This window comes from Lithobates pipiens, unplaced genomic scaffold (genome assembly GCF_037356315.1).
Source record: "Lithobates pipiens isolate NorthernLeopardFrog02 unplaced genomic scaffold, aLitPip1_a1.2 Scaffold_19, whole genome shotgun sequence".
Classification (NCBI taxonomy): domain Eukaryota; kingdom Metazoa; phylum Chordata; class Amphibia; order Anura; family Ranidae; genus Lithobates; species Lithobates pipiens.
In genome coordinates, this window is record NW_027507764.1 from 372,850,874 (window position 1) to 372,878,086 (window position 27,213).

General features: G+C 42.3%; 1 protein-coding gene across 2 annotated transcripts in view; it reads left to right on the top strand.

Moving 5' to 3' along the window:
- Positions 1–27,213, top strand: part of CARMIL1 (capping protein regulator and myosin 1 linker 1) — a 405,018-nt gene that overhangs the window by 153,045 nt on the left and 224,760 nt on the right. For both annotated transcript variants that reach the window (XM_077492299.1, XM_077492300.1), the window contains exon 4: positions 6,112–6,171. In XM_077492299.1, coding sequence (XP_077348425.1) covers positions 6,112–6,171 — 60 coding nt within the window. The remainder of the gene's footprint in view (positions 1–6,111; positions 6,172–27,213) is intronic.

Consider the following 27,213-nt stretch of genomic DNA (forward strand, 5'->3'; position numbering starts at 1 on the left):
TTTAAAGAACAAATCTGACGAGCAAAGATGAGATTGCACATCTTTATCGTGTGATAAAATTCACTTTTTTTATGCTAGTATTAGGCCCTAGTCACAACCTGTGCAATTTTCTGCTTGAAGCCTGTAGCTCAAATACATTTAAGAAACAAAATCCCATTCATTTCAATGCCCCTTGTTTACATCTGATCGTTTCTGTTGCCTGTAGCAAATAGTTTGTCGCTCCAAAAAGTGCATTCTTTTAGGCAGATTGGAAAGTCCTGAAAAACGCTTAACATGAGCATTTTACAAGCATTTTGTTACGTTTTCTAGCAAAAAAGCAGCTCAGATTAGATGACAAATCTGCTTTCTAAAATCCAATAATTAGGAGTGAGGAAGCTTATACAGGAAGTATATAGGATATTCAGCTGAAACAATACAAGCGTATTCAGCACTTCATTTAAATTAGAGAAAAAGTTGGCAGTGTGAAACAATGAACAACTTCACTCATAGTTTTATGAATGGAGTGATTGATCATACTTTTATCACAGTGATGGCAAATAAAACGGGAGATTTTAATGTTTAATAAAAAATGTTTTGACTTTGAGGTAAAAAGTAGATAAAAAGCTTAGACACCATTTAAAAATTGCTAAAATCTTATCAACCAGAATTGTACCATGTGCTTGTTTGCTTATGTCTTCAAAATCCTTAGTGAATCAATATAACAGACGATAATTTTTTTTTTCTTCTTTAGTTGCAACTATATACTCTTTAAACACTTCAGCCCTGGACCATTTTGCTGGCTTAAGGCCAGACCACTTTTTGCTATTCGGCACTGCTTCGCTTTAACTGACAATTGCGCGGCCGTGCGACGTGGCTCCCAAACAAAATTGACGTCTTTTTTTCCCACAAATAGAGCTTTCTTTTGGTGGTATTTGATCACCCCTGCCGTTTTTATTTTTTGCGCTATAAACAAAAATATAGCGACAATTTAGAAAAAAACACATTATTTTTTACTTTTTGTTATAATATCCCCCAAAAATATATAAAAAAAATCATTTTTTTTTCCCTCAGTTTAGGCCGATATGTATTCTTCTACATATTTTTGGTAAAAAAATTTGCAATAAGCGATTATTGATTGGTTTTCGCAAAAGTTATAGCATCTACATAATAGGGGATAGTTTTATGGCATTTTTATTAATAATTTTTTTTTACTAGTAATGGTGGCGATCAGCTATTTTTATTGTGACTGTGACATTATGGCGGACACATTGGACATTTTTGACACATTTTTGGGACCATTGTAATTTATACAGCAATCACTGCTATACAAATGCAGTGATTCCTGTGTAAATGACACTGGCAGTGAAGGGGTTAACCAGTGGGTGGCAGCGTAGGGGTTAAGTGTTCCTAGGGACGCTTTACGAACTGTTGGGGGCCAGGCTTTCTTTTAGTGAACACTGATCTCTACTCCAATCGCATGAAGCAGAGATCAGCGTCACTTGTTGCTAGGCAGAACTGGGATATGCTGTTTACAACGGCATCTCCTAGTTCAGCCGCCCCGCGAGACTATCGCGGGTATGCCCATGGCGATCGAGTCCGCGGGTCCCGCGACCAGACTCACGGGGGTCCCGACCGGCACGTGAGCTACCGCCGCCGGCGCACTCCCGATGGCAGGGCAGCAAATTTAAAGGGACGTACAGGTACGCCCATTTGCCTGCCCGTGCCATTCTGCTGACGTACATCGCCGTGCGCTGGTCGGGAAGTGGTTAAAGTAAAACTGTGGCCAGGATGTTCAAATATGTACATATTCTAAACAATTAGTAAATGAGCATTAAAACAAGCCCTTAATGACCTCTGTAGTTGCAGGCACTGTAAAGCCAATCATCTTTAAAGCTGAGCTTCAGCCTTAAGCTGGGTACACACCATTAGCTTTTTTTTTTTTTCCCAACCCCGCAAGTTGAACTGAAAAAAAAAAAAACTTGTCTGGACGGAGCCGCTATACTAACTATGCAAGGTTAATTTGGCAATCTCCCCTGCTGAGCTGTTGTGTTCATATAATATGAAGTTAAACCTAAACACTGAATTTGTAGGCAATCAGGCAGGCCCTTGCACTACATTGTTGAAGGTAAATCTAAAGGAAACTGAACAAGAAAATTGTATGTGTAACGAGCTTTACATAATTGATTTTTTTTTTCCTTGGTGTTGGTACCCGTGTGCATGAGGCCTTGTATTCATTCTTCCATGTGTCATGCCTACTGTCCTTTTTTTCCCTCCATTCTGACCCGTTCCAGACTATTCTCTCTCTGGCCAACAACGTTATAATGTAGCTGCTGAATGCCATTGCTGAATCCTACTTCCTTGTACTGTTGTTGGACACGCATCTCCCTTCCTGTCCTGTGAGGTATGCATGTCAGATGATTTCTTATGAATGAGGGTCCAGAACAGCTCCTCTCATTCTCCTAATCACACTACAGCTTGCAGGGGCGATGGAGAGGTAAGTGTGCGCGCCTCCTCCCTTACATAGGAAGCACAGTATACATTGTTGATGCTGTCACCATAATAACCGTTCATGCAAGCAGCTCTTTGTCACTTCCGGAAGCTGCGTATTATCAGGCAAGGTACATGCCTCTCAGTGTTGGCATGTGTGGGGGAATTGCGATCATGTGACCATATGGAAAATCATTTAAGAACCGGTAAAACGCAGCATTTTTTTTTTTTTGTATTGTTACAATAGCAACAACTTATTCTGCATACTGTTAGAATATTTGAGGCTAGAAGGGTTTCCTACTACTTTAACCACTTCCAGGCTGCCTCATGCTGATGTACGCCCCTACTTTGAGGACAGATATCGTTGTTATGGCAGCAGCTAGCTGCCATAACCCCAGTATCCTTGTGTTCGGCCGGCAGTCTGGTACAAGATAAAAGTGGTCTCCGCCACAAAATCACTTTTATCGGTGGCGGGAGAGGGCCACCCCCTCCCGTTGTGATATTGGGCCCTCCGCCACTTACCGAAGCTGGACCACTTCCTGTGGCTGTGCGTGAAGATGAGTGAGGGGAAGATGGCCCCCACCCGTCTCCATGACATTTTTTCATTTTTTTAAATGACATTTTTTGTGCAAGATGGCCCCCACTCGTCTCTATACCATAGGAGGGCGGAAGCAACGTCAAAACGTCACTTCCGCCCATACCTCTTAAAAGGTATATTTTTTTCAATGTCATTTTTTAAAATGACATTTTTTTATTTTATTTTTTTTAATTGCATTTAAGTCCAAATATGAGATCTGAGGTCTTTTTGACCCCAGATCTCATATTTAAGAGGTCCTGCCATGCTTTTTTTCTATTACAAGGGATGTTTACATTCCTTGTAATAGGAATAAAAGTGACTCCTTTTTTTTTTTTTTTTTCCTTTTTTTTTTTTCCGCTGTTTAAAAAAAAAAAAAAAAAGTTAAAATAAATTAAAAAAAAAAGTAAATGAATGAATGAATGAATGAAATACTTATATAGCGCACAATGCGAACTGAATCGCCTCTAGGCGCTGTGGCGAGCTTTGATCATCTGCTAAAAGAGGAAGGTCTTGAGTTTTTTCCTAAAAGCCAGGTGATTTTCTTCCAGGCGGATGTTGATTGGTAGAGCATTCCATAGCCGAGGCCCTTGGACAGCGAATCTCCGATCACCCTTGGATTTATACCGGGCTTTGGGCACGAGGAGGAGGTTTTTGTTGGCTGATCGAAGACTGCGGTTTGGTGTGTAATGATTTATTTTCTCCATTAGGTATTGCGGAGCTTCTCTATGCACGCATTTGTGGGGGAGGCAAAGGGTCTTGAACATGATCCGATTTTTTACGGTTAGCCAATGTAAGATCCTCAGTGAAGGAGAAATGGATTCCCAGGTTTTTTTTCCTGTTATCAGCCTTGCCGCCGTGTTTTGGATCAGTTGTAATCGCGCAAGTTGATATTGTGGTAATCCTATGTAAAGCGAGTTTGCGTAGTCCAGTCGTGAATTAATGATTGTTCCAACTACCACTGCTTTGTCATTCTTTGGGATAAAAGGGATGAGTCTGCGAAGCATGCGCAGCAGATGGTGAGATTCACTGACTACAGATCCTATTTGCGCATCCATTGACATTTGTGCGTCTAAAATAACCCCGAGACTCTTCGCTTTGGTCTTTGGGGAAATAGTCTGCCCAAAGACGGTTGGTGGAGACCAGGAGGTTTTGGTTGTGGGCTTATGATTTGGGTGTAAGATAAGAAGCTCTGTCTTTGATTGGTTCAGCTGGAGGGAGTTGGTGGTCATCCAGTCCTCTATTGATTTGAGGCAGTTTTCAAGTTGTTGTTGGTGATCTTTTTTTCCATTGATCCGGAAATAAAGTTGCGTGTCGTCAGCGTAAGAGTGGAAGCAGAGATCTGAGCATCTGATGATTTGAAGGAGTGGGCGAATGTAAATGTTGAAGAGAACGGGTGACAACGGAGAGCCTTGAGGGACTCCGCAGGATGACTGTCCGAGTTTCGGAGAGGAATTTTCCTAGTTTCACTGTCTGTGACCGATTTCCTAGGAAGGACGCGAACCAATGGAGATCTATGTCTTGGACTCCGGCTACTTCTGTGAGGCGGACGAGTAGAGTTTTGTGATCTACTGTATCAAACGCTGCACTTAGGTCTAGCAGTACGAGGAGACACGGCTCTCCGTCATCTGCTGCTTCGAGGGCGTCATCCCAAATCTTGAGGAGAGCCGTTTCTGTTCCATGACCCGGGCGGAAGCCTGATTGCAGCGGGTCCAGGAGTTTGTGAGTATCCAGGTGAAGTTGTAGCTGATGTACTACAGCTTTCTCCATGATCTTAGAAATGGTGTTGAGGCTTGTAATTGGCCTATGGTTGTTTGGATCCTGAGGGTCCAGGTTTGGTTTCTTGAGTAGAGGTTTGACGATGCCTTGTTTGAGGATGCTGGGAACAATCCCTTCGTGGAATGATCGGTTTATGAGGTGGGTTATGGTTGGAGCCACGATGTCGGAGCATTCTTTCAGTAGTTTTGTGGGGATGATGTCAATAGGTGAGGTACTGTCACGCAGTTTATTAATGATGTTTTTTGCGGTGTCTACGGTAATTGGGGATAGTGAAAATTTTGGCGGTTGCGGTATGTTGGTGCGGACATCCTCTTTATGTATTTGCTGGCTGAGGTTGGATGTTTTCTTCTGACAAATTGTTTCCCTGATGGTTTTGACTTTATCGATGAAAAAATCCGACAGTTTGTCACAGTAATCCTGGGATTCGCTTTCTGGGGGTTCTAGGCACACCGGATTCATTGATTGATTAACCAGTTTAAACAGTTCCCGTGGTTGGTTTGCGGCCGTTGAGATTGTATATGAGAAGTGGTCCATTTTGGCTTTGAAGATTGCTTTCCGATAATTCTCTGTCAGACCTTTGTAGTTAAATAGGTTTTCCTCGGTGGGATTTCTTCTCCATGTTCTTTCCGCTCTTCTGCGTTCTTGCTTTAGTACGGAGAGGGAGCTATTAAACCATCCAGCATTTTTCTTCCTGATGAGAGCCCTGCGTTTTGGTGCTACCGAGTCTGCTGATTGCAGTAATGCCTTGTTCAGGGAGTTGAGTGTTTCCTCCGTAGAGTGGTTTAAAGTTATTGTAGATATTTTTAAATGCACCCCGTCCCGCCAAGCTTGCATGCAGAAGCGAAAGCATACGTGAGTAGCTCCCGCATTTGAAAACAGCGTTCAAACAATCACATTTCACAATATAAAAAAAAAGTGCGCTTGTAAGACCGCTGCGCAAATACGGTGTGACAAATTATTGCAACGACCGCCATTTTATTCTCTAGGTTGTTAGAAAAAAATGTATGTTTGGGGGTTCTAAGTCATTTTCTTGCAAAAAAAAAAATGTTTTTAACTTGTAAACACCACATCTAAAAAAGAGGGCCGGTCTTAAAGTGGTTGAAAAAAAAGTTTTGCTGTAAATTTGAGGATGAATTATACCACGATATCTGCAGCTACAGAGGTCAGTGGGAGCTTGTACATTAGACTTATGCAAGTATTTCAATATACATAGTCTAACCATAGTTTTACTTTAATATTGAATTGTGATTGTATTTAAATGCATGCTCATTCTTTAATATTTTTCTCTTCAGCTCGAATTAACATTCAGCTATTTGGAAATACAAGGCATGATCTGCAACAAACCAGGTTATGTAAGTATCTATCTATTGATTTTTATTTATATATATAATATAATATGATCTTTTAATTTGAAATAAAGTTCCAAGGAAATCACTAAATGGCTGCTCCATAATTCATTTTTTTTTTTTTTTTTACAATGCGTTCAATTAAATCTAATTGGAATGATAGTTGAAGATCTTATAATAACAGTGGGCAACTCTCGCACCTGTATGGCCCATTAGTGTCCTGAGTGACAGAAGGTATGCCAAAGAACTAAGCACTCTCATAGAAAATGCCACATTCTCTCCTTCAACTGTCAAAGTTGAAGTGGTTTCCTGTACAAATCTTATTTCTATTTCCATTATTCTACTATTTTTGTATGCTATATCTCTTGAATGTACCTTGTACAAAAATGGAAAGGATGACAGTCTCTCATTAGTGGAGTGCAAAGACAAAACATACTAGAAACTGCTAAATTCATATATAATATATATATAAAAATCTTCTAAAAATATGAATAAAATATTGCAAATATGCAAAAATAAATCCCCAATATCACAATATGCAGCAATAGTATTAGCCTGTGATTCGCACCCACACCGCAAGTGCCGATCACATGTGATCTGAGCACTGCATTCTATGAACAAAACTGGGGCTTTGTTAATGACATCCGCAGCAGTTCGCAGAAGGCAGTGCGAACTGCCTGCGGGAAAGGAGCGATGCGGGAACTGGCACTGGTTCTCACAACTCACTAGTGTGAACCCAGGCTCAAAAACAGAGAAAGTTATGATTGTGAATTGGCAGTGTTAATAATGTAACAAAAATATTAATAAAAAAATTATATATGTATATGGTGTGCTGCCTTACCTGTAGGTACCCAGAATTTCTCCTAAACTTGCACAATTTAGCAGATATTCACTGTAAACGCATGTGCCGACGTCATCGGCACGTATATGCCATTTTTTCAGCTGCTGTGCCATTAATGGCAGCCCCTGTGCGCATGCCAATCACCGCGCCGGAGCCGGCGAACCCGGAAGTGACATTCCGGAGACATGTCACTAGTCACGATGGTGTACAGGGACCGCTGCAACAGCTTCGTTCTAATGTAAGTATTTCATAATGAGCTAGAATGTTTTTTTTTTTTTTTTTTTTTTTAGGCTTTACAACCACTTTAAAACATCATCGTATAAAGTGCAAACGTGTTATATGTGCAAACACAATTGTATAAAGTGCTGATCAACGAATATATGTCCTAAATGTACAATTTCTTCAAAAATTCCAAAGTGCATATAGCATCAAAAAATCAGAACCAACATATCAACAAAAAAATTATTATTAATAATAAAAAATAAATTCAATTTCCAAGTTCATAAAAAAGGGATGGTGAAATGAAAATCTTTCTTTTAGCTAATCAACAAAATTGGTGAGTCTTCGCACGTGCTCCCCCCTCAGTTCCGCACTCACCAAAGGGCTGTACCAATGGAGTCAGCTCTTTGTCCTGTATTCCCTCCTTGACATCCACAATATAGATAGATGAGGATAAACCATTTATAAAAAAGAGAGGATTAAATCCACTGACATGTACCATAATAACATATAAAGTTTGGTTGTTATGTCAGATAATTTAATCCTCTTTTTTTTTTTTTTTTTTCTAAATAGTTTTTATAGTCCTGTGTTTAATTTAGTCAAAGCATCTCCACGTCTAGTTTTACATTGTAATATCTTGAAGTGTTTAACCCTTTTTAAAGTGCGGTATGTCCAAAAAGCTTTCGATTTTTATTCGGCGCCACCTGATTAATTGAGGACCTGAATAGAGACATTATCGAAAACAATTGGCCCCAATCAGGTGTATGACCCTAATTCATTTAACTATCAGCGATAGCACTGTGTGAAAATCTATTACAATATACAATGCAATATTACAGTTCTCAAACTTGCCAGATGTTCCTGCTTGGATGACCATTGTCTTTGCAGCTCCTCTTTTCTGTCAGATCAAAGGGGGTGTTGACAGCGACCAGTTACCAATTGTCTGGTCATCTTGTTTAGGGGTTGGTTTCTGGGAGGTGTCTACACTAATGACCATGTCCCAGGTACAATTTGTGATACATATTCATATCTTTGTTTACAGACTGCAAATATCCATATTGTTCAGCGTGAGATTTCCTTTAAAACAGATATAAACACGCCATGTCTCCAATGTCTAGTAGGAATAAGGGGTACAAGTGGTTTCCCATATGACCTGACTTAGGAGTGTCTGGACTTGAAATGTTACAAATCATCTAAGGAAACTAAATATGTCCATATTATGACTGTGCAATTATTACTTTGGAAGTTATGAAACATGCTGAAATTTCATACTTATTCCACTGTTTAAGCTTTATTACACTAAGGTATTTACGACCGGTATCTGCTGTTTCTCTGAATTGAGAGGGTGACAGTTTTACGATAGACCTGGACATCCTGCCAGGCTGACATTAGCTGTTTTTACAGACCTAGCCTGGTTCTGCTATCTCTGTTGAGATAACAGCTCCTTTGAACATAAACCTATGAATTCCCGAACATAAGGGAGGAGGGAGGGAGTTCAGATTTTTTTGTAATGTTAAACTGTTAGCCAAGCTGTCATGGCTGCCCTAAGGTTGTCTAACATGGCCGCTTGCTACTACTTGTTGTGTGTCTTGTATGTGATATTGTTATACATACCATATATATAATTTTTTTAATTAACATTTTTGTCACATCATTAACACTTAGCAATGCCAATTCACCCTCATACCTTTCTCTTATCCCTTCACTGATCTCACACCTGTGGGTACAGCTGGGGTGGGCTGCAGCTAATTCCATCTCCTGGCACGGAACATTTTTTATCTTTTTTTCCGTTTTAAAGACAGCTCTATAATTTTCACATATAAGCAGTACTTCAAACAAGTAACTTTACCTGAGCCATCATAATATATCCATTTGTTGCAGATAAGAAGAAGCTTTCCCTCACTCTCCTCTCTACTGTAATTAGATGGCAGCAGTGAATGGCTAAAGAACCGCACAGTCGCCAGAATTTACATGACTGTTATCTCTGAGCCAATACCTCAGTCCAGGTGATGGGTGCATCACCCTAGATCAGGGTTTCTCAACCAGGGTTCCTCCAGAGGTTGCTAGAGGTTCCTTGAGAAATTAGAATTTCTGCCTTTCAGATAAGTTTCCATTGACACCATTAAGCTTTTTAGCAATCTGTAAGGGGGGTAATTCTTCCCAGTGACCACAAGTGTAAGGGGCATGCTTAACACTGACCATCACACTAATGTATCATGAGTTGTAGACTTAGCCATTTTTAGCAGGGGTTCCTTGAGACCGGAAAGTTATTTCAAGGATTCCTCTGTGTTAAAAAGGTTGAGAAAGGCTGCCCAAATAGTTCCAGAAAAAAAATGGCTCCAGCCTTCTGGAAAGAAGAGCAGGCATTTTCAAGGTTAATGCTGTAAATATGAGATTTCAAAATACCTGCAAGTGTTTAAAATTTCACATTTAATTCGTGAGCAAAACAATAAGAAATGTATTATTCTAAGTCAACTTTAAAGTCCTATGGTCTAGCCAAAACTGATTGTTTAAAAAACACTTAGTAGCCACCCCACATACTTCTACTGCAGCCGCTGTGTGTTGGATCACGTATATGAATTGTGATCAGTGCTTCCAGATAAGGCGCGTACGCCAAGACGGAAGAAAAAAAAAAAAAACAAGATCGCTTAGTAAGAGCAGCACATATCACACACATTACACATTGTTGGGCACACAGTTAACACCTTCCCAGACATTGTCATTAGTATAGTGACCGTGTATAGTGTTAGCACTGATCACTGTATTAGTGTCAGTTAGCGTACCCCTCAACCAGCTAGTGTCTGATTGTTGCTAGTATTAAAAAAAAATTCCAGTTTATATACCATAGTTTGTAGATGCTATAACTTTCACGCACACCAAATAATAAACACTTATTTATACTTTTTTTTTTTTTTTTATTTCAATTTTTTTTATCAGACACAGCCGAATACATTTTGCCTTAAATTTAGAAGGAAAATAATTTTCTTTTTTTTAAATTTTCCATTGGATGGGTTTTATATAACATAAATGAAAAATATATATATTTTCAAAATGTTGGGTCTTTTTTCGTTTATAGAATAATAAATAAAATAAAAAAAAAAAAAAAAAAAAAACGTGGTGATCAAATACCACCAAAAGAAAGCTCATATTTGAGTGAAAAAAAATTATATTAACCACTTGACCACTGGGCACTTAAACCCCCTTCCTAACCAGACCAATTTTCAGCTTTCGGTGCTCTCACACTTTGAATGACAATTACTCGTGTGTCGTGCAACACTGTACCTATTTGAAATTTTTGTCCTTTTTTTCACATAAATAGAGCTTTCTTTTGGTGTTATTTAATCACCCTGTTAAAATTTATTGACAGAGTATTGTCACTGAGCAGCGCTGTGGGCACTACACATTCAGCCCACAGCGCTGCTGCCATCTCTCCCCCTCTCCCTTCACACTGGTCGGCAAGTGGTTCGTTTAATATGCATACAGTGTTGCATGACTGCGCAATTGTCAGTTAAAGTAGCGCAGTGCTGAATAGCAAAAAAAATGACCTGGTCATGAATGTAGTAAAATTGGATCTTCTATACTTGCATATCACTCCTGTCTAGACACTTATAATTTGGAGTATAGACCTCTGGTAAGGAGGCATTTTATATCAATATTGGTGGAGGGGCACTTGGGTAATCACATCGATTATACTCATTGTTACTGGATGTTCATCAAAGAATTCATCTGCACTATTTGGAACAGCACCAGTTGTTCACACTTTATGGAAACATGGATACCTGTTTTATTCAATATCTGTTTAGCGTTTCAACATTTTTTTGTTTCATAGTAAATATTTTTTTTTTTTGTTAAAGCAAAAGTAAAAAAAAAAAAAAGTGTTTTTTATTTTAAGGTAAATGAGAGGTTTGGGGTCTTTTTGATCCCAGATCTCTCAATAAAGAGAACCTGTCATCCTTCTATTACAAGGGACGTTTACATAAAAATGATAAAAAAAAATAAAGGGACAGTGTAAAAATAAAAAGTTAAAGTGGTTGTACACTCAAATTTTTAACTTTTACCTACAGGAAAGCCTATAATAAGGCTTACCTGTAGGTAAAAAAAATATCTCCTAAACCTGTACGGTTTAGGAGATATTCCCCTCGGTATGCGCCGCTGACTGCAGCGGCGCATGCGCACAAGGGGATTCTCGGCCTGAAAATCCGGCAGTGGCCGACCGAAATCTCCCACGCGAATGCATGGGAGTGACGATATCGCGGCTCCGGCCACTCACAGCGCCGGAGCCGCGATACCCGGAAGAAACGCAGAGGGAGCATGTCAGCTGCCTCGGCGTGGATCGGGCCAGATGTCGGGGCCTCGTTCTAAGGTAAGTATTTCATAATGAGCTAGTATGTGGTGCATACTAGCTCATTATGCCTTTTGCTTTGCAGGTTTAAAAAAATAAATAAAAAATTTGCGGGTTTACTACCGCTTTAAATAAATATGACATTTGTTTAATTTATTTTTTTACCGGTTCCCGACCAGCGCACACCGATGTACGTCGGCAGAATGGCACGGCAGGCATATTGGCATACAGGTACGGCCAATCTTCAATGCCGCCCTGCCATCGCGAGCCCGTCAGGACCCCCGTGAGTCCGGTCGCGGGTCCCGCGGACTCGATCGCCGCGGGCATACCCGCGATCGTCTCACGGGACGGCTGAATGGAGGAAATGCCGTGTAAACAGCATTTCTCCATTCTACCTAGCAACTAGTGATGCTGATCTCTGCTCCATGTGATTGGAGCAGAGATCAGTGTTCACTAAATGAAAGCCCAACCCCCCCACAGTTAGTAACACACCCCTAGGAACACTTAATCCCTACACTGCCACCCACTGGTTAACCCCCTTCACTGCCCATGTCATTTACACAGGAATCACTGCATTTATATAGCAGTGATTACTGTATAAATGACAATGGTCCCAAAAATGTCCGATGTGTCAGCCACAATGTCGCAGTCACAATAAAAATCGCCTATCGCCGCCATTACTAGTAAAAAAAAAATAATAAAAAATTATTAATAAAAATGCCATAAAACTATCCCTATTTTGTAAACGCTATAACTTTTGCGCAAACCAATCAATCGCTTATTGTGATTTTTTTTTTTTTAACCAAAAATATGTAGAAGAGTAAGTATCGGCCTAAACTGAGGGAAAAAAATGTTTTTTATATATTTTTGGGGGATATTTATTATAACAAAAAGTAAAAAATAATGCGTTTTTTTTCAAAATTGTCGCTCTATTTTTGTTTATAGTGCAAAAAATAAAAATGGCAGGGGTGATCAAATACCACCAAAAGAAAGCTCTATTTGTGGGAAAAAAAGGACGTCAATTTTGTTTGGGAGCCACGTCGCAGGACCGTGCAATTGTCAGTTAAAGCGACGCAGTGCCGAATCGCAAAAAGTGGCCTGGTCTTTGACCAGCAAAATGGTCCGGTCTGTAAGTGGTTAAAGCACCTCATTCAGCACATAAGTGAACACATACATTAGTCGCTCAAGCATGTGTAAATGATGATCAAACCACATGTGAAAAATTGCCATGAACCTGATCGAGGGCAATAATTCTAGCACAAGATCTCCTCTGTAACCCTAAACAGATAACCTGTAAAAATGTTTTAAACTTTCCCCTATAGAGACTAAGTAATGTAATTTGTTTCCATTCCACGAGCATGCACAATTTTAAAGCATGACATATTGGGTATCTATTTACTATTTACTCGGCATAATATCATCTTTTATATTTTACAAAAATTGGGTTATCCATGGTGTTTTTTCACATAAAAATTAATTAAAGTATATTATATCCAAACAAATAAATTGCGTTTGAAACGCCACTGCACAAATGCTGTGTGACATAAAATATTGCAGCTATCGCCATTTTATTCCCTCTGCTAAAAATATATACACTCATATATATAAAATATAGAGTGTGTGTGTGTGTGTATATGTATATATATATATATATATATATATATATATTATTATTATTATATATATTTTATTATTATTATATATTTTCGAGCAAAAAAATACTGATTTAAACTTTTAAACATGGTCAGCAAGTGTATATCTACTGTAGCATTTTTAAATCCAGTTTAGAAAAATTTAAAGAATGTGGCACAATCCTGGTTCTTCCTTGGGAAAGACACATCAAATATTTTGAAGGTTTATTTTGATTAGGTCAGAACTAAACTTTCTTGCTTTGGCACAAAGTTCTTATGTTTACTAGTAAGTCCCCATCATGTTGTGGAGATGCTCTTCATTGGAAATGATTTGGAAACCTGTGGGGATTGCGGACAGAGTGAATGAGATCACTTTAAGAATATTGTAATATTAGGACCTACCTTAAACTATCCAGTCAATACGTATCCAGCTGAGCATGTTTTTGCACTACAAAGTTTGCGGTAGATCTTAAGGAGATTATTTAGTCAGATTGTAATGTGCGGTGAGCTTTAGGTTATTCCAGTTAAAGCCCAGACATCAATCAAATTGAAAATGTGTGGCTAAACTTGAAAGCTGCTGTTCACAGGTAGTCCTCATTTAACCTGCCAGACCTAGAGCAACTGTGCCAAAAAAAAAATACAAAAATTGCAAGACCTGATGTGCATAACTGGTAAAGATGGAACTATTATTTTCACACCCATAATTGTGGCCTTTGATTCTACAAAGTATTGGCTCAGAGGGACAAACACGTACAAATTCAATGTAGTTTGTGCTATATTAAAATAAATATTTTGCACATTCATTATATTAAAGCCTAATTTGAGGCAACCCCCCTAGAAAAGTCAGCACAAGGGCCGTAACTTACAGTGAGTAAGATGTGTCCCTTGTGCTGATTCTTTTATTTTAGTTGACATCTTCCTCCTCTGATGCTCCCTGACCCCCCACCGCTGTAATACTTTTGTGTGGTGGGGGGTAATAGAACTAAAGGGCTGTCACAGGCTGTCATTAAGAGAACCTGTCTATGCCCAGCCTTTCTGCTTAGCTTCACCATTCATAGAAGCCCTGCTATTACTTCTGTGAATGGAAAGCGATCTATGGATGGAGTGTGTGTATCCATCAATCATATGCCCTTACTCCATTTTTAGATCCTGTTCCATTCATAGAAGCTGTAGTCTGGCCTGTAAGGAGCAGCTGGGAGAAAAGTGTGGGCATAATCTGGCTTACTTGATGAGTGCCTGTGATGGTCCCTTAGTTGTATTAACCCCAGCCTCATCGAAAGATTATAACGGTGGGGGTGTGGAAGGGGAAACAGAGGAGGACTTCGCCTGAAAGAAGAGGCAACAGCACAAGAGATGCATCCTACTAACTGTAATGTATGTCCCTTAATGCTGTTTATGTGTTTATTATTTTGGCTGCACTTAGGCTTGTGTGAATCAGATTCTAAATAATAATACTACTAAATGCAGCAAAGTCAAAGGGAGTGATTACTTATGTAAATCACTGTAAAACTTAGAATAACATTTTTCCTAAAAAATAATGTTTTCTTTTGCACTAAGTGGCCTTCTCAACAACTGATGAACAACCCCCTTTTCAGAGGGTGCATCTATCAAAGTGATATTTTAAACCATGTGCAGAGATATCAACCTTGAAGAACCACTGTCAGGGTGATAAAGTGTCCGCTTCTACAGCAAGTACTTGATATGGTTAAAACAGCTGCTGCCAACTGGTAACTGAATGGTTGCTATAGGTGATGGCACTTTTTTCAAACACTATAAAAATGGGGATGCTCAGAACATGTAGACAGTCGTGCAGTACACTTTGCAAATAAAGAGCAGATTCCAAGAATTGTTGCATGATATAAGAAAAGTGGTATCATGCATTGTCCGTGCAGACATATCAAATATTTTGAATTGCAACCACCATAGAAAAGAAATTACGTTGTATAATGCCCCATTCATACATGCATAACAAAAAAAATAAAAAATACAAAGAATTACAATCCGCATACAGAAAATGCAAAATACTGCTGTGCAGCATCCATACATGCAAAAGAAGTACAGATACTGAGAATTACACCCAGCATACATGACAAGGAAATATACTGCTGTACAGAGTCAGTACATATAATAGGAACAGTTTATTGAGAATTACATCCAGCATACAGAACAAGAGAAGAACTGCTGTGCAGCATACATACATGCATGCATACATACATACATACAGAATAAGAACAGATGCCTTACATATTCAGCAGCAAAATTTAATACCCCATGTTACGTTAGGTGGGTATTTCTACTTCCAAATGCAGTCCATTCAAATGAATAAGGCCACTCCACAATCATGAGCCAAACCCAGCAGTAGCTCTCCCTGAATGCATAGTAACCACTGCTTTGCCGTTCTTTGAAAAGTGATCTGTGGTGGATCACTTTTCAGAGGGGGTAGCTGAGCGTGACAAAGGGGTGCACAAGCCCATACTGACACTTACACCTAGCATACAGGGCAAGAGAAGTGCCCATACATACAGATTACGGCTATACTGGGGAGATTTACTAAAACTGATGCACACAGAATGTGGGGCAGCAGTGCATAGTAACCAATCCGCTTCTAACTTCAGTTTGTTCAATAAAACTTTGACAGAAAACCTAGACAGTGATTGGTTACTATGTACATGTGCACCAGTTTTAGTACATCTCCCCCACTGAGAATTACGGTATCTGACATTCAGAGCAAGAGACGTTCCACTAAGTACGCTCTCTATATGCACATACTAAGAACGGATATTGAAAATTACACATGACATATAGACATGAAAATGTTCTTTGTTGCGTTTATGTTCAAATAGCAGAAACGAAAATGTATATTTAGTGTGTGCAGCAAAAGAATTAGAAGTGCAGTGTTCAAATGTTAATGCTATCAACCTTCTAGAAATGGTAAGCAAAACTCCAAATACATATTTCCTGAAATTTTACATATTTTATTTTTTTATTTTTACAAATTTGCATTTTACATAGGCTATATAATCCTCATTTTACATAAGTAGACTGCTCTTTCTTGGTTCTCATCCTATCTAAGCACTCTTTTGGCTTCACCTACAGCTATTCTTCCTCATTCTGTAGGGGTTCCCAAGGGCTCTGTCCTCAGAACCCCTCTATTCTCCATCTACACCTTCTCCGTTGGTCAGTTGATAACCTAGCATGGATTTCAATATCAGCGCTACGGTGATGAACAGGGCAGCCATCAGAAATTTTGGAGCCCCTTGCACAGCTTTAAGCCTGCGCACCTAGGCCTGACCACAAACATTTCCCAGGGTCAGTCCACTGACCTTCCCACTTAATTCGCCCATTGGCCATCTCACCAAGTCCTTCAGTGCACCCACATTTATTTTAACACTCTTACAATTTAGTACATGAAATTGAAAAGTGTTCTTTAAGTCATCAGTGCTTTCAAGATTTAACAGTAAGTAAAATATGAAGCCTGTCACCATGACAAAGTAGACTCTTGAGCAGGACCCTACACTAACACGAACTGTACTGCCTTTTCAAAGACATCCCCAAATAGCAAAGAGACAGCCCGTCCAGGAAAGACGGCCACAGTACACCTCCTAGCCTCGCTCGGCCCTCTCAGCTGTTCCCACTTCAGCAGTGCCTGCCTCACCTCTCTCTTGCATCGCTCTTCCAAGGCCCCCTATCTCCTGCACTGGGTCAGCACTCTGAGGCTCCCACTTACCAGTGTCCCAGTTCCATCCTTAGCAACAGGATGGAAGGTGGGAGCTGGGGCACTGGCATGCGGTGGAGCAGGGAGGGAGTTGCATCCTCCTCCTCTGCTGGGGCCTGTGAATGCACCTGATTGGCCACTAGGATGCCAGGTGGTCCTAGCAACCAATAATTTTGACAACGGCAGCCAGCCAAAGGCTTAGAGTCAGGAGCCAGTGCAGTGGGTGGCACCAGCGGGAGTGGGGACTAGTTGTCAGTGTAGGGGAGGAAAGGAATAAAGGGGAGGTGCCGACTTGGGGCCCTGGTGTCCCGGGGGAAGGGGGCGCCCAGGCTCCCTACATCTGTATGGGCTGTGCCCCTCTGATTGCAGCCCTGGTGATTACGTGCAAATCTATCTCTCTACTCCTCAGCTCTCCCCTTCAGGCTCATTGCACATGAATAATTTACTAATGAGCATATCATTTTGGATGTTACAATGCTTCCTAAAACTCAATATTTCTAAAACCTGAGCTCATAATATCCCCCCCCCCCCCTACTTTTCCATTAGGATCAATACCATAACTATCAATCCTTCTTCTGCCCCACATCCAGTCCCTGTCCAAATATTGCCACTTTAATCTCCTGTAACCTATATCCACAATAACCTTTCCCTTCTTAAACTATGACCCCACCAAGCTACTAATCTGCTGCAACTCCCTTCTCATTGGCCTACGACTATACAGGACATTTCCCCCTTCAGTCTATCATGAATAGTGCTACCAGACTCATCTACCTTACCAACCACTCAATGTCTGCCCCCTCTCTCCCTCCACTGCTTTCTAATCATCCAACAAATACAATTCGGAAAACTAAAAATGACTTGCTAATCCATCATCACCAGCCTTATCCCCAAATATCAACCAATATCAATCCTCCCAAGACCTGTTGCTGTCTAGCTCCTTTGTCACATCCTCCCATCCTTGTCTCCATAACTTCTCCAGTCCTCTAGAATTCCATACCCCTACCTGTACAGTTGTAGATCTGTTTGCCTTTATGCTATCCCTGAAAACTCCTCTTTTCAGGCAAGCCTATCCAACCTCTGCCTAACAACTGTATTTTACTTTCTCTAACGGCTCACAATAAATAGTAAAGCCGTAGCCCCATCCCTCCCCCCAGTACTTTTGCTTCTCTTTAGTTTGTAAGCCTTCATGTGCAGGGACCTCCCAGTCCTATTAATAAAAAAAAAGAAAAAATTATTGCAACTGTACTATGATGTTGGCCTTGCAAAATACAGGTCACCTGGCTCATTTACAGGGAAGAGGACTGGGCCAGTTTGTTGGTGAATGAACCCGCTGCAATTGGCATACAAATATTCTAGAAAATGCCCCAATAAAATGGTGACGAGGGGATGCTCAGAGGCTACTGTTACCACCTAGTTGAGAACAAGAGTGCACACAAACAAGCAGCCCAGTAATCAAACACATTATGTAAATGTAATTTTAAATTTAACATCAACTCCAACACCACCTGCCAATTAAAGCAGAACTTTACCCATAACAACTTAATAAAAAATAATGTTCTTTAGCAAGGAACGTACATTCCACATTGAAATTGTGCTACCAAAATTAGTGTTTGCTTTAAATTGCCTCCACCATTGTTCCTATTTTGTCTTGCTGGAGGTAGCCATTTTGCTGCACAGAGCCCTTGAGCTGCACTAAATCTATAGGCTGTCAGCAAATCGGCCTCTACATTTTCGGCACAGTACCTAAAAATAGAGATGAAATGAGCAGGGTTAGACAGTGTATTAGTGTATTTTTAACAGTATAGGCACTTATTTTGATGTTTTACATTGCTATACCTGCAAAAGGGGCCAGCCTGAAATGATCTAACAGGACTTTTTTTTCTGACTAAAGTTCCACTTTAAGATATCTCAAAAAATTGCATAGTTAGATCATTTTGGTACAATAATATTATTAAAGCGGAACTATTATTAAAGCGGTCATCTTCTGCTCTTGTATTTTTAACTTTGGATAGTAAAAAAATTTTTCTGCCAGTAAATACCTTATACAGCCCACTTCCTGTTTCTTGTGTGGTAAAAAGCCTAGGCTTATAACATCTTGCACATCTCTCTCTCTCTCTCTCTCTCTCTCTCTCTCTCTCTCTCTCTCTCTCTCTCTCTCTCTCTCTCTCTCTCTCTCTCTCTCTCTCTCTCTCTCTCTGCCTTTTGCGTGGCTGTGTAAATCCAGGAAGTGAACAGGCAGCAGTTAAAATGATTGCAGCCAGACTCAGTGGAGGGATATTTCTTTAGCATATTTGACAAGTACAGAATCAGAACATAGATAAAATAATCAAAGTAGTTGGAGGAAATTTTCTGAATTTACCAAAGATGTTTTTATTACAAATTATATGAGCAGACTGCAGTTCCTCTTTAATAATAACTAAAGTCAACACAAAGGAGGCAGACTACAGTAGTGAATTAAAAGGAATATCCCTGTGCTACACCTATGTGATCTAATGTGTATATATCAATCACAATGTAAATCACAGCCAGTGAGCCAATGAGGAGAGATCAGGGGTGGGACCAGAGCCCCGTAGTTCTGTATCTTATGGACACATCGAGCCGGGCTCGGGAGTGAGCACATATCAGTGCCCCCATAGCAGTTTGCTATAGGGGCACTGGTTAAGGAGGTTAAGGAGGCGGAGCCAGGAACACCGGCGGGAAACCCGAGAATAGGAGGACCGGGGCTGCTCTGTGCCAAACCATTGCACAGTGTAGGTAAGTATAACATATTTGGTATTTAAAAAAATCGATCTGAACATTTTGATGTCCTTTACATCTTTTACAATAACCAAATATACAGATGGAATGAAAATAAATCTCTCCCAGTCTAGACTAACTATTGACTTTGTTTTGTTACATTGGCATTGTTTTTGGGCAGTCGCCTTAATGTTCCTGTTGAACCTATACATATAAATATTACCATAGCAACAAGTCATTTTCAGGATAATCTGCACAAACTAATTGATGACAGCAGTAATGGAGATAATTGTTCTCCATAGAAGCACAATCCAGGCTGTCAAAGGGTGGCTGGCAATTTAATTGGACAAAAAACATCTGTTCTAAATGAAATGTTTTGCTACAAATATAGAAGTGAGAATCTGACACCATTAAAAGTTGTTCAACTCTCTAGTTCTATTGTACCTTTTAATTATTGTAGTTTTTTTTTTTTTTTTTTTTTTAATATTTGTTTGCAAAATATTTTCAACAAGTCTTAAAAATGAAATGTCATTAACCACTTCACATCCAGGCCAATTCTGACATTTCTCTCCTAATTTTTTTGCTAGAAAATTACATAGAACCCCAAAAACATTATATATATATATATATATATATATATATATATATATATATATATATATATATATATATATATATATATATATATATATATATATATATATATATATATATATATATATATATATATAATCGTTTTTTTTTAGCAAAGACCCTAGAGAATACAATGGCGGTTGTTGCAACTTTTTATCTCGCACGGTATTTGCACAGCAATTTTTTGAACACGTTTTTTTCAGAAAAAAGTTTCATGCTTAAAAAACAAACAAACAAAAAAAACAGTAAAGTTAGCCCAATTTTTTTGCATAATGTGATAGATGAAGATACGCAGAGTAAATAGATACCCAACATGTCACGCTTCAAAATTGCACGCGCTTGTGGAATGGCGCCAAACTTTGGTATTTAAAAATCCCCATAGGCGTTGTTTTACATTTTTTTACTGGTTACATGTTTTGCGTTACAGAGGAGGTCTGGGGCTAGATATATTGCTCTCGCTCTAACGTTCGCGGCGATACCTCATGTGTGGTTTGCACACCGTTTTCATATGTGGGCGGGACTTACGTATGCGTTCGCTTTTTTTTTTTTTTTAGTTTGACACTTAAAAAAAATAATAATAATAATTTGATTACTTTTATTCCTGTTACAAGGAATGTAAACATCCCTTGTAATAGGAATATGGCATGATCGGACCTATTTACAGTGAGATATGGGGTCAATAAGACCACACATCCCACATCAAAAAAACAAACAAAAAAAAAACGATCACGGCTTCCCAGCCAAGGTGGCACCGTTATTTTGAATGCAGAGGCCGGGCGTGACGTCATAACATCGCGCCCTGCCTCCGAACGATCATAGAGACTCCGGGGACCATCTGGTCCACCGGAAATCTGATACCATCCAGGGGCCAGCGGATCCTGTGACCGACTCACCGATGGAAGCGGTGAGTCGATAGAAGCACCGGAGGGCGGCGGGAGGGGGGGACGTCCCTCCCGCCTCCCGTAAGAACGATCAAGCAGTGGAACAGCCGCTATGATCTTTCTTATGGTGCAGGGAATCGCCGGCTGAAAATGCTGATATTTGAATGATGTCTGTAGCCTCAGGCATCATTCAGATATAACCCCCGAAAGTCGAGGCCGTCCCAGGACGTCCACCCGGCGCAAAGTGGTTAAACAAGATAATACAAGTAAAAATACGCATTCGTGGTTGCTTAGGTGCATCTGGAAGCTCAGTAATTGAGTTGCACAGATATAGCCACCTTGGGACCCAGTATTCCCAGGTTGAGTTGGGGTAAAGGAAGGAAAGAAAGAAATGGGGGGGGGGGGGGTGGAGAGGTTGGTGTTGGGTCACAAAAAGGAAGAGAAGGGCAGGAAAGTCGATGGGACATGGATTTGTGTACACCATTATTTAGCTTCTGGTCCCCATACTGAAATATTTAAGGTAAATGAGGAAAAGTAGCATAAAATGGGAGGATTTCTAAGGCCTTGTCTGGATGTGCAATTGTAAAAATAAAAAAAAGGGGAAAAAGTGGAGTAGTGACAGAAAAGACATGGTACAGCAGGTTCCTCACAGGACAGCCAAGACTTTCATGAAGAGTTGGTGGTGATATTAAATGTCTCAACTCCACACCCTGAGCAACCTGACATTAATATCTGTGAGGCCTGACGAGAGGCCTGTAAACATTTTACTACCTCAGAAATTGTTTTTGAATAGTTTTTTTCATGCAAGACATTGTCTGGAGGCCTGTAATCTAAAATGAGCCAATGGGGTTGATTTACTAAAACTAGAGAGTGCAAAGTCTGGTTCAGCTCTGCATAGAAACCAATCTGCTTCCAGTTTTTTTTTATTGAACTATATTGAAGTTAGATGCTGATTGGTTACAATGCACAGCTGCACCTGATTTTTCACTCTTCAGTTTTAGTAAATTAACTCCATTGGTTTCTTGTAAAATGTGAAGGTTTAAGTGTAAGGGTTAACCATGAGTCTTTAGGAATTTGAGTGTTAAATAATTTTGTTTGGTAAAGTAAAAACCCTGGTCCAGAATCTGCTAAGCATTAGATTGGTCCACCAGATGTGTAGGACATCTCTGACAGCCTCTGAAGCAATTACCTGAGAGCCAGATATATGTATGCAACCCTGGCGGATACTAAGTACCATAAGGTTAAGACCTTAAAGCGGGAGTCCACCGGGACTCCGCGTTTATTTTATTTTTTTTATTTATTTTTTTTTTTTTTAAAGCCAGCAGCTACAAATACTGCAGCTGCTGACTTTTAAAATAGTGACACTTACCTGTCCAGCGCGCCCGCGATGTCGGCACCCGAAGCCGATCGCTAGGTCGTCTGTCGGGTCCTGCCGCCGCCATCTTGGGTATGGGAATCAGGAAATGGAGCCTTTCGGCTTCATTTCCCGGTTCCCTACTGCGCATGCGCGAGCCGCGCGGCGCAATCCGGACGATCCCTGCTGCCTCTGGGAACTGTGTGTTTCCCAGCAGGCAGCGGGGCACTTGCGCAAAGGGGCGGGCAGTTGCGGAAAGGGGCGTAATCTACGCCCCTTTCCGCAGACAGCTATCCCGGAAGTGGGTGCAGTTACCTGGATTATCCAGGTAACTGCACCCCCCTCCCCCCTGAAAGGTGCCAATTGTGGCGCCGGAGGGGGGGGGATTCCGATGAGCGGAGGTCCATTTTAGGGTGGACCTCCGCTTTAAAGGAAGACTCCAGAGTGGCAACTTTGATGGTATAAGTAGTGATTGTAGATCAAGTCTCTGACCAGTCTTCCTCTGTCTTACTGCCCTTTTAGATCCTCCTCCTATTTGGCAATGTAACAGTGTGTAGTAGGAGAGGATATGTTGCTAAGATGGGAGTAGAATATGGAAATACTTTTAGGTTATAATAGTGTATAATTACAGATGTGTTCAAAAGTGGTCAGTTTTGTGGAGAGATCTTTATTATGAATGAGTAATGTGACTCAATGTCTGAGTTGGAGTGCTGTGCAAAAGTCTTTGGCGGGTGTGGAAAAAAGCTGGAAATTGAGAATGCTTGTTAGGGTATCACCTAGACAAAGAATGTTGGGGACTATATACCACTGAAGCTTAAACCTAGGGTGTAAATTACCCTTATCTGTTACTAGTAGAGCCAACCTCATCAAAATGGTGTGGACCCCTCAGCTGTTGTATGTTCTCCACAATGCCCCTTTATGGATTCCTAAATATTGGTTTGACCGACTAGTTCCCAACATCCAGCATTAATTTGGAAATACGGTGTAGCACGGGTTAAATTAGCCACTTTGCAATATCCTAAAGATCAGGTGGGACTGGCGGCCCCAAATTCCTTTACGTATTTTCTGGCGGCCCAGTTGAAGCATCTGGCTGGGTGGGATCTTCCAATGGTGGCTGACCCTTCTAGGACCTTGTTGATTTGCTCCTTGGAGTTTTCCACTATGTTTCAGCTGGAAATGGGCCTGCCAGAGATGCCTTTCAATTGCCCCACAGTGCAGCAACTGCTGAAACTCTGGGTGGAGTTAAAGCGTAGGCTGGGCATTACTGGGTTTTCTTGCTTGTACCCCTATATGGCGCAATAGGTCCTAAAATGAACTGGGTAAGCTTGGGAATTATTCTGTATGGATAGAAGCTGTTAAATACGGTATATATCACAGCTTTTTACTGGGCAAGAAGTGAAATCCTTTGACCAACTCTGCATAGAGTTCTCTTTACTACGCAACCGATATTCTGTGTACCTGCAATTTTTTCATGCTCTCAGAATACAGAATAGAAGTTCCACATTACAAGCAGAGGACTCAGATTTTCTTAATACTATTTCTCCATGCTGGATAAAAAAGGGATTATTACTAGTATCTATGCTTGCTTATGACTCATATCCAGACCTCAGATCTGTTGCCTTGTAGAGAAAAATGGGAGGTAGATGTTGGCCCTATAGATGGGGATATCTGGGAACCAATTTCGATGGCTGGCCCATTGGTTTCAGCTGCGCACAAATTGTCCCGTTTATTTATCTTCCACCATGCATATTGCACACTGGTACAACTCCACAAATTGGGTAGAAGGGATTCCCCTATATGTCCAAAATGTCAGGCACACCAGGGAAATGTAATTCACATGCTATGGAAATGTCCCAAACTAGTGAGGTACTGGCAGGAAGTTTTCAGGTTCATTAACTGTATATATCAGCTACAACTCGCATTAAACCCAGTCAAGGGAGGCCCGGAACGAACAAAAGAGAAGCAAAATAGTGCAGGGCCGGGCATGACTATGTGGAATAGGGAGACAACAAAGGGTTAAAAAGTGTGAGAAGTCTTAAGGGGGAGGAGTTAAGAAATAAAGGAATCTGAGGGGGAGGAGAGTTTATTTAAAGGGGAGGCGGGGACTTCCGGGAACAGTCAGTGAGAGAGACAGAAGGAGGCCGTTTTACACAGGCTGCTCCTCTGTCAGAGCTACACGGAGGTCGCTTTCTTCACGGCGCGGTGGCGGGCTGCAGCGACAAGCGGGGGGACAGAGTGGCGTCCAAGCGGCGGTGCGGTATGGGGGTCGTGCGGAGGAGGCAGGCCACGGAGGGAGGTTCTTCCCGCGCTCGGCGGTCCGGTCCACAAGGCATTTCTCGCCCTTGCTTCTCTCCCCCAGCGGCGAGCAGCGCCACTTCGGTGCCCCCCCCCCCTTTTTAGCGGTCCGTCGACCCCACCGGCGAGGATCACACGGGGGTTTCGCCCCCATGAGGTACGGAAAACTCCTAGTCGCTGGGGGAGCGGGGGGGTGGGGTGGGCCATAATGGCGCCCGTTCCCTGACAGCGTGCGCGGGCCGGTGGAGATTGCGTCCCCCCCCCTTCAACAGTGCCAGCCAGGGGGGTGAGACAGCGGGGGAGGTGCTGGGTTTCTCTGCGGCTCCACGGGGCCTGTGGGAAGCGCGGAAGGGGGAGGACAGCGGGGCGGCCCACCTGGAGATAGGCAAACGTGGGGCTTGTGCTGTGGTGGACGGATCCACCGAAAGGGAGAGGCCCGCGGTGCAGCTGGGAATCTACGGCCCCCAGGCATGCTGCACCTGGGAGGCTGCTTCCACCTATGGGCCCAGCTCATGAGGTGAGGTCGGGGGAGGAACGGTCCAGTTTGCTGGACGACGAGCAGCCGTGGGATCTCGCATCGTTGGAGTGGCAGGAGCAGCGGCTGTGGGGCCCTACCCGTCAGCTAGGTAAGATGGTACATTGTCTCACGTCGAGTTATTGATGCTCTTTGTCAGTTGCTGGAAGTGGGGAATTGGGGGTGCTATGCTGCGGGCACGTACGGATGCAGCGGTTGTCCCCGGGGCGTCGGGCATTTGCACCTGGCACTTTTGGGACAGTGGGAAAACTGCGCGGTTGTTGGGGGGTTGGTGGGACCTGTTTGGGGGCCCCCGTGGGTAAACCCATGGGTTGCCGGGGGGAAAAGAGCAGACAGGGCGTGCCCCCCCCCCCTCGGCCTTGACAAGGCCCCCTGCCAAGCGTCCTGGTAGGCAGGCTGGTGCAATGTGCGGGGTGCAGGGGGGGCCCGGGTAGGTTATGATTGCAGTGGCCACATAGGGGGTTTCCCGGTGCTCCGAGGGGCTGTTGGGAGCCCATTTACGGCGGGGATTCGGATCCAGCACGGTGGGGGTGAGTATGGGGAGTTCTTCTCTTGCTGCACCTTGGAGATTTTGGGACGTTGTGCCTTGGCTGCAGGCGTTTGCTATGTGACGAGCGAACGGTCAAGGGACAACAGGCACGTTGCTCGGCTCTTGCCGGTTACACTGCGGCCATTGGGGGGGCACATTGGGTTACGGAGGGGGTCCGCTGGGCTGAAGTATGGTACTTCCTTTAAACGGGAAGGGGGTGGTTCGTCGATCTCTCTGGTGGGATGGCGGGATATCGGCCTATGTGGGCGCTTGGGGTTTTGGACGTGGGGCCCCCCGAGGCAGTTTTTCTTCAAGGGGGTGGGGGGCTGGGGAGACACCCGCCTCGGTATTTATATGGGAGCTACGGTGGATTGGGGGGTTACGGCTGTCCTGGGCAGGAGGGCATCTGCTGTGGGGGTTCTTATCCCCTGTCCCGGTGTTTTTCGGAGATTTTTGCCTGTGTCGAGGAGTTGGCGAACAAGGGGGATGGTGACGGTGGGGAGAAGGGGAAGTATGCAGCCTTTTCCAAACTAGGTACCCTGATTGGGGGGGCGGCTAGGCTGTTTGGTGATGGGTGTGTAGAAGATTTCTTGGGCTGCCGTGTTCCCTGGCGGGGGTGCCGTTTATGGTGCAGTATTTCCGGTCTGCTCCGAAACAAATCTGGGTTTTTTTTTTTCGGTAAATATGGAGAGGGTGGGGCATGAGGGAGGGCCCTGGTTATGATAATAAACAATAAAAAAAAAAAGAAAAAAAAAAAAAGGAAATATGGTGGGATTTGGTTTGTTCACCAATGGGGGGGGGGGTCCCTGGGGAGGAATCGAAGGAGGTTAGTCTTATGCCCCAATTCTCGTTTCCCAGCTGGGATTCGGTTACCGTGGCGAGGGACCCCTAAGCTGGTACGGCGTCTGATTCTTCCTTGAAGTTGCTGACAGGTGGGGTAGCGCTATGAGAAAGGAACATTCGGGGCTTAGCCTGACGTCGAGGTAGCTTTTAATTGTTCTTCGGGGATGCTGGGGCAAGGGACCAGTACAGGAATGGAGGGCTGGCCAGGGGTTGCTTCATGCCTTGCAAGCAGTTTCATATGTTAGTCACGGTGGAGTGGGTGGTTGAGACTATGTTGGGCCTGTTTCCGTCATCCGCTATTGCATGCCTTTCTGGGTGTGGGGATACCGACCTCGAAAGGGGGGTGCGATTCTCCTGTCTATGTTACGGCACTTTGCAAGTGGGTTCGGCGTGCCATGGGTGGCGGTTATATAGACTGAGGGCTCGAGGGCAGATATTACTTTTCTGGGGCATCAGGGTTGCCCCGGATCCTCGAACGGAGGTGGTCGGGATTG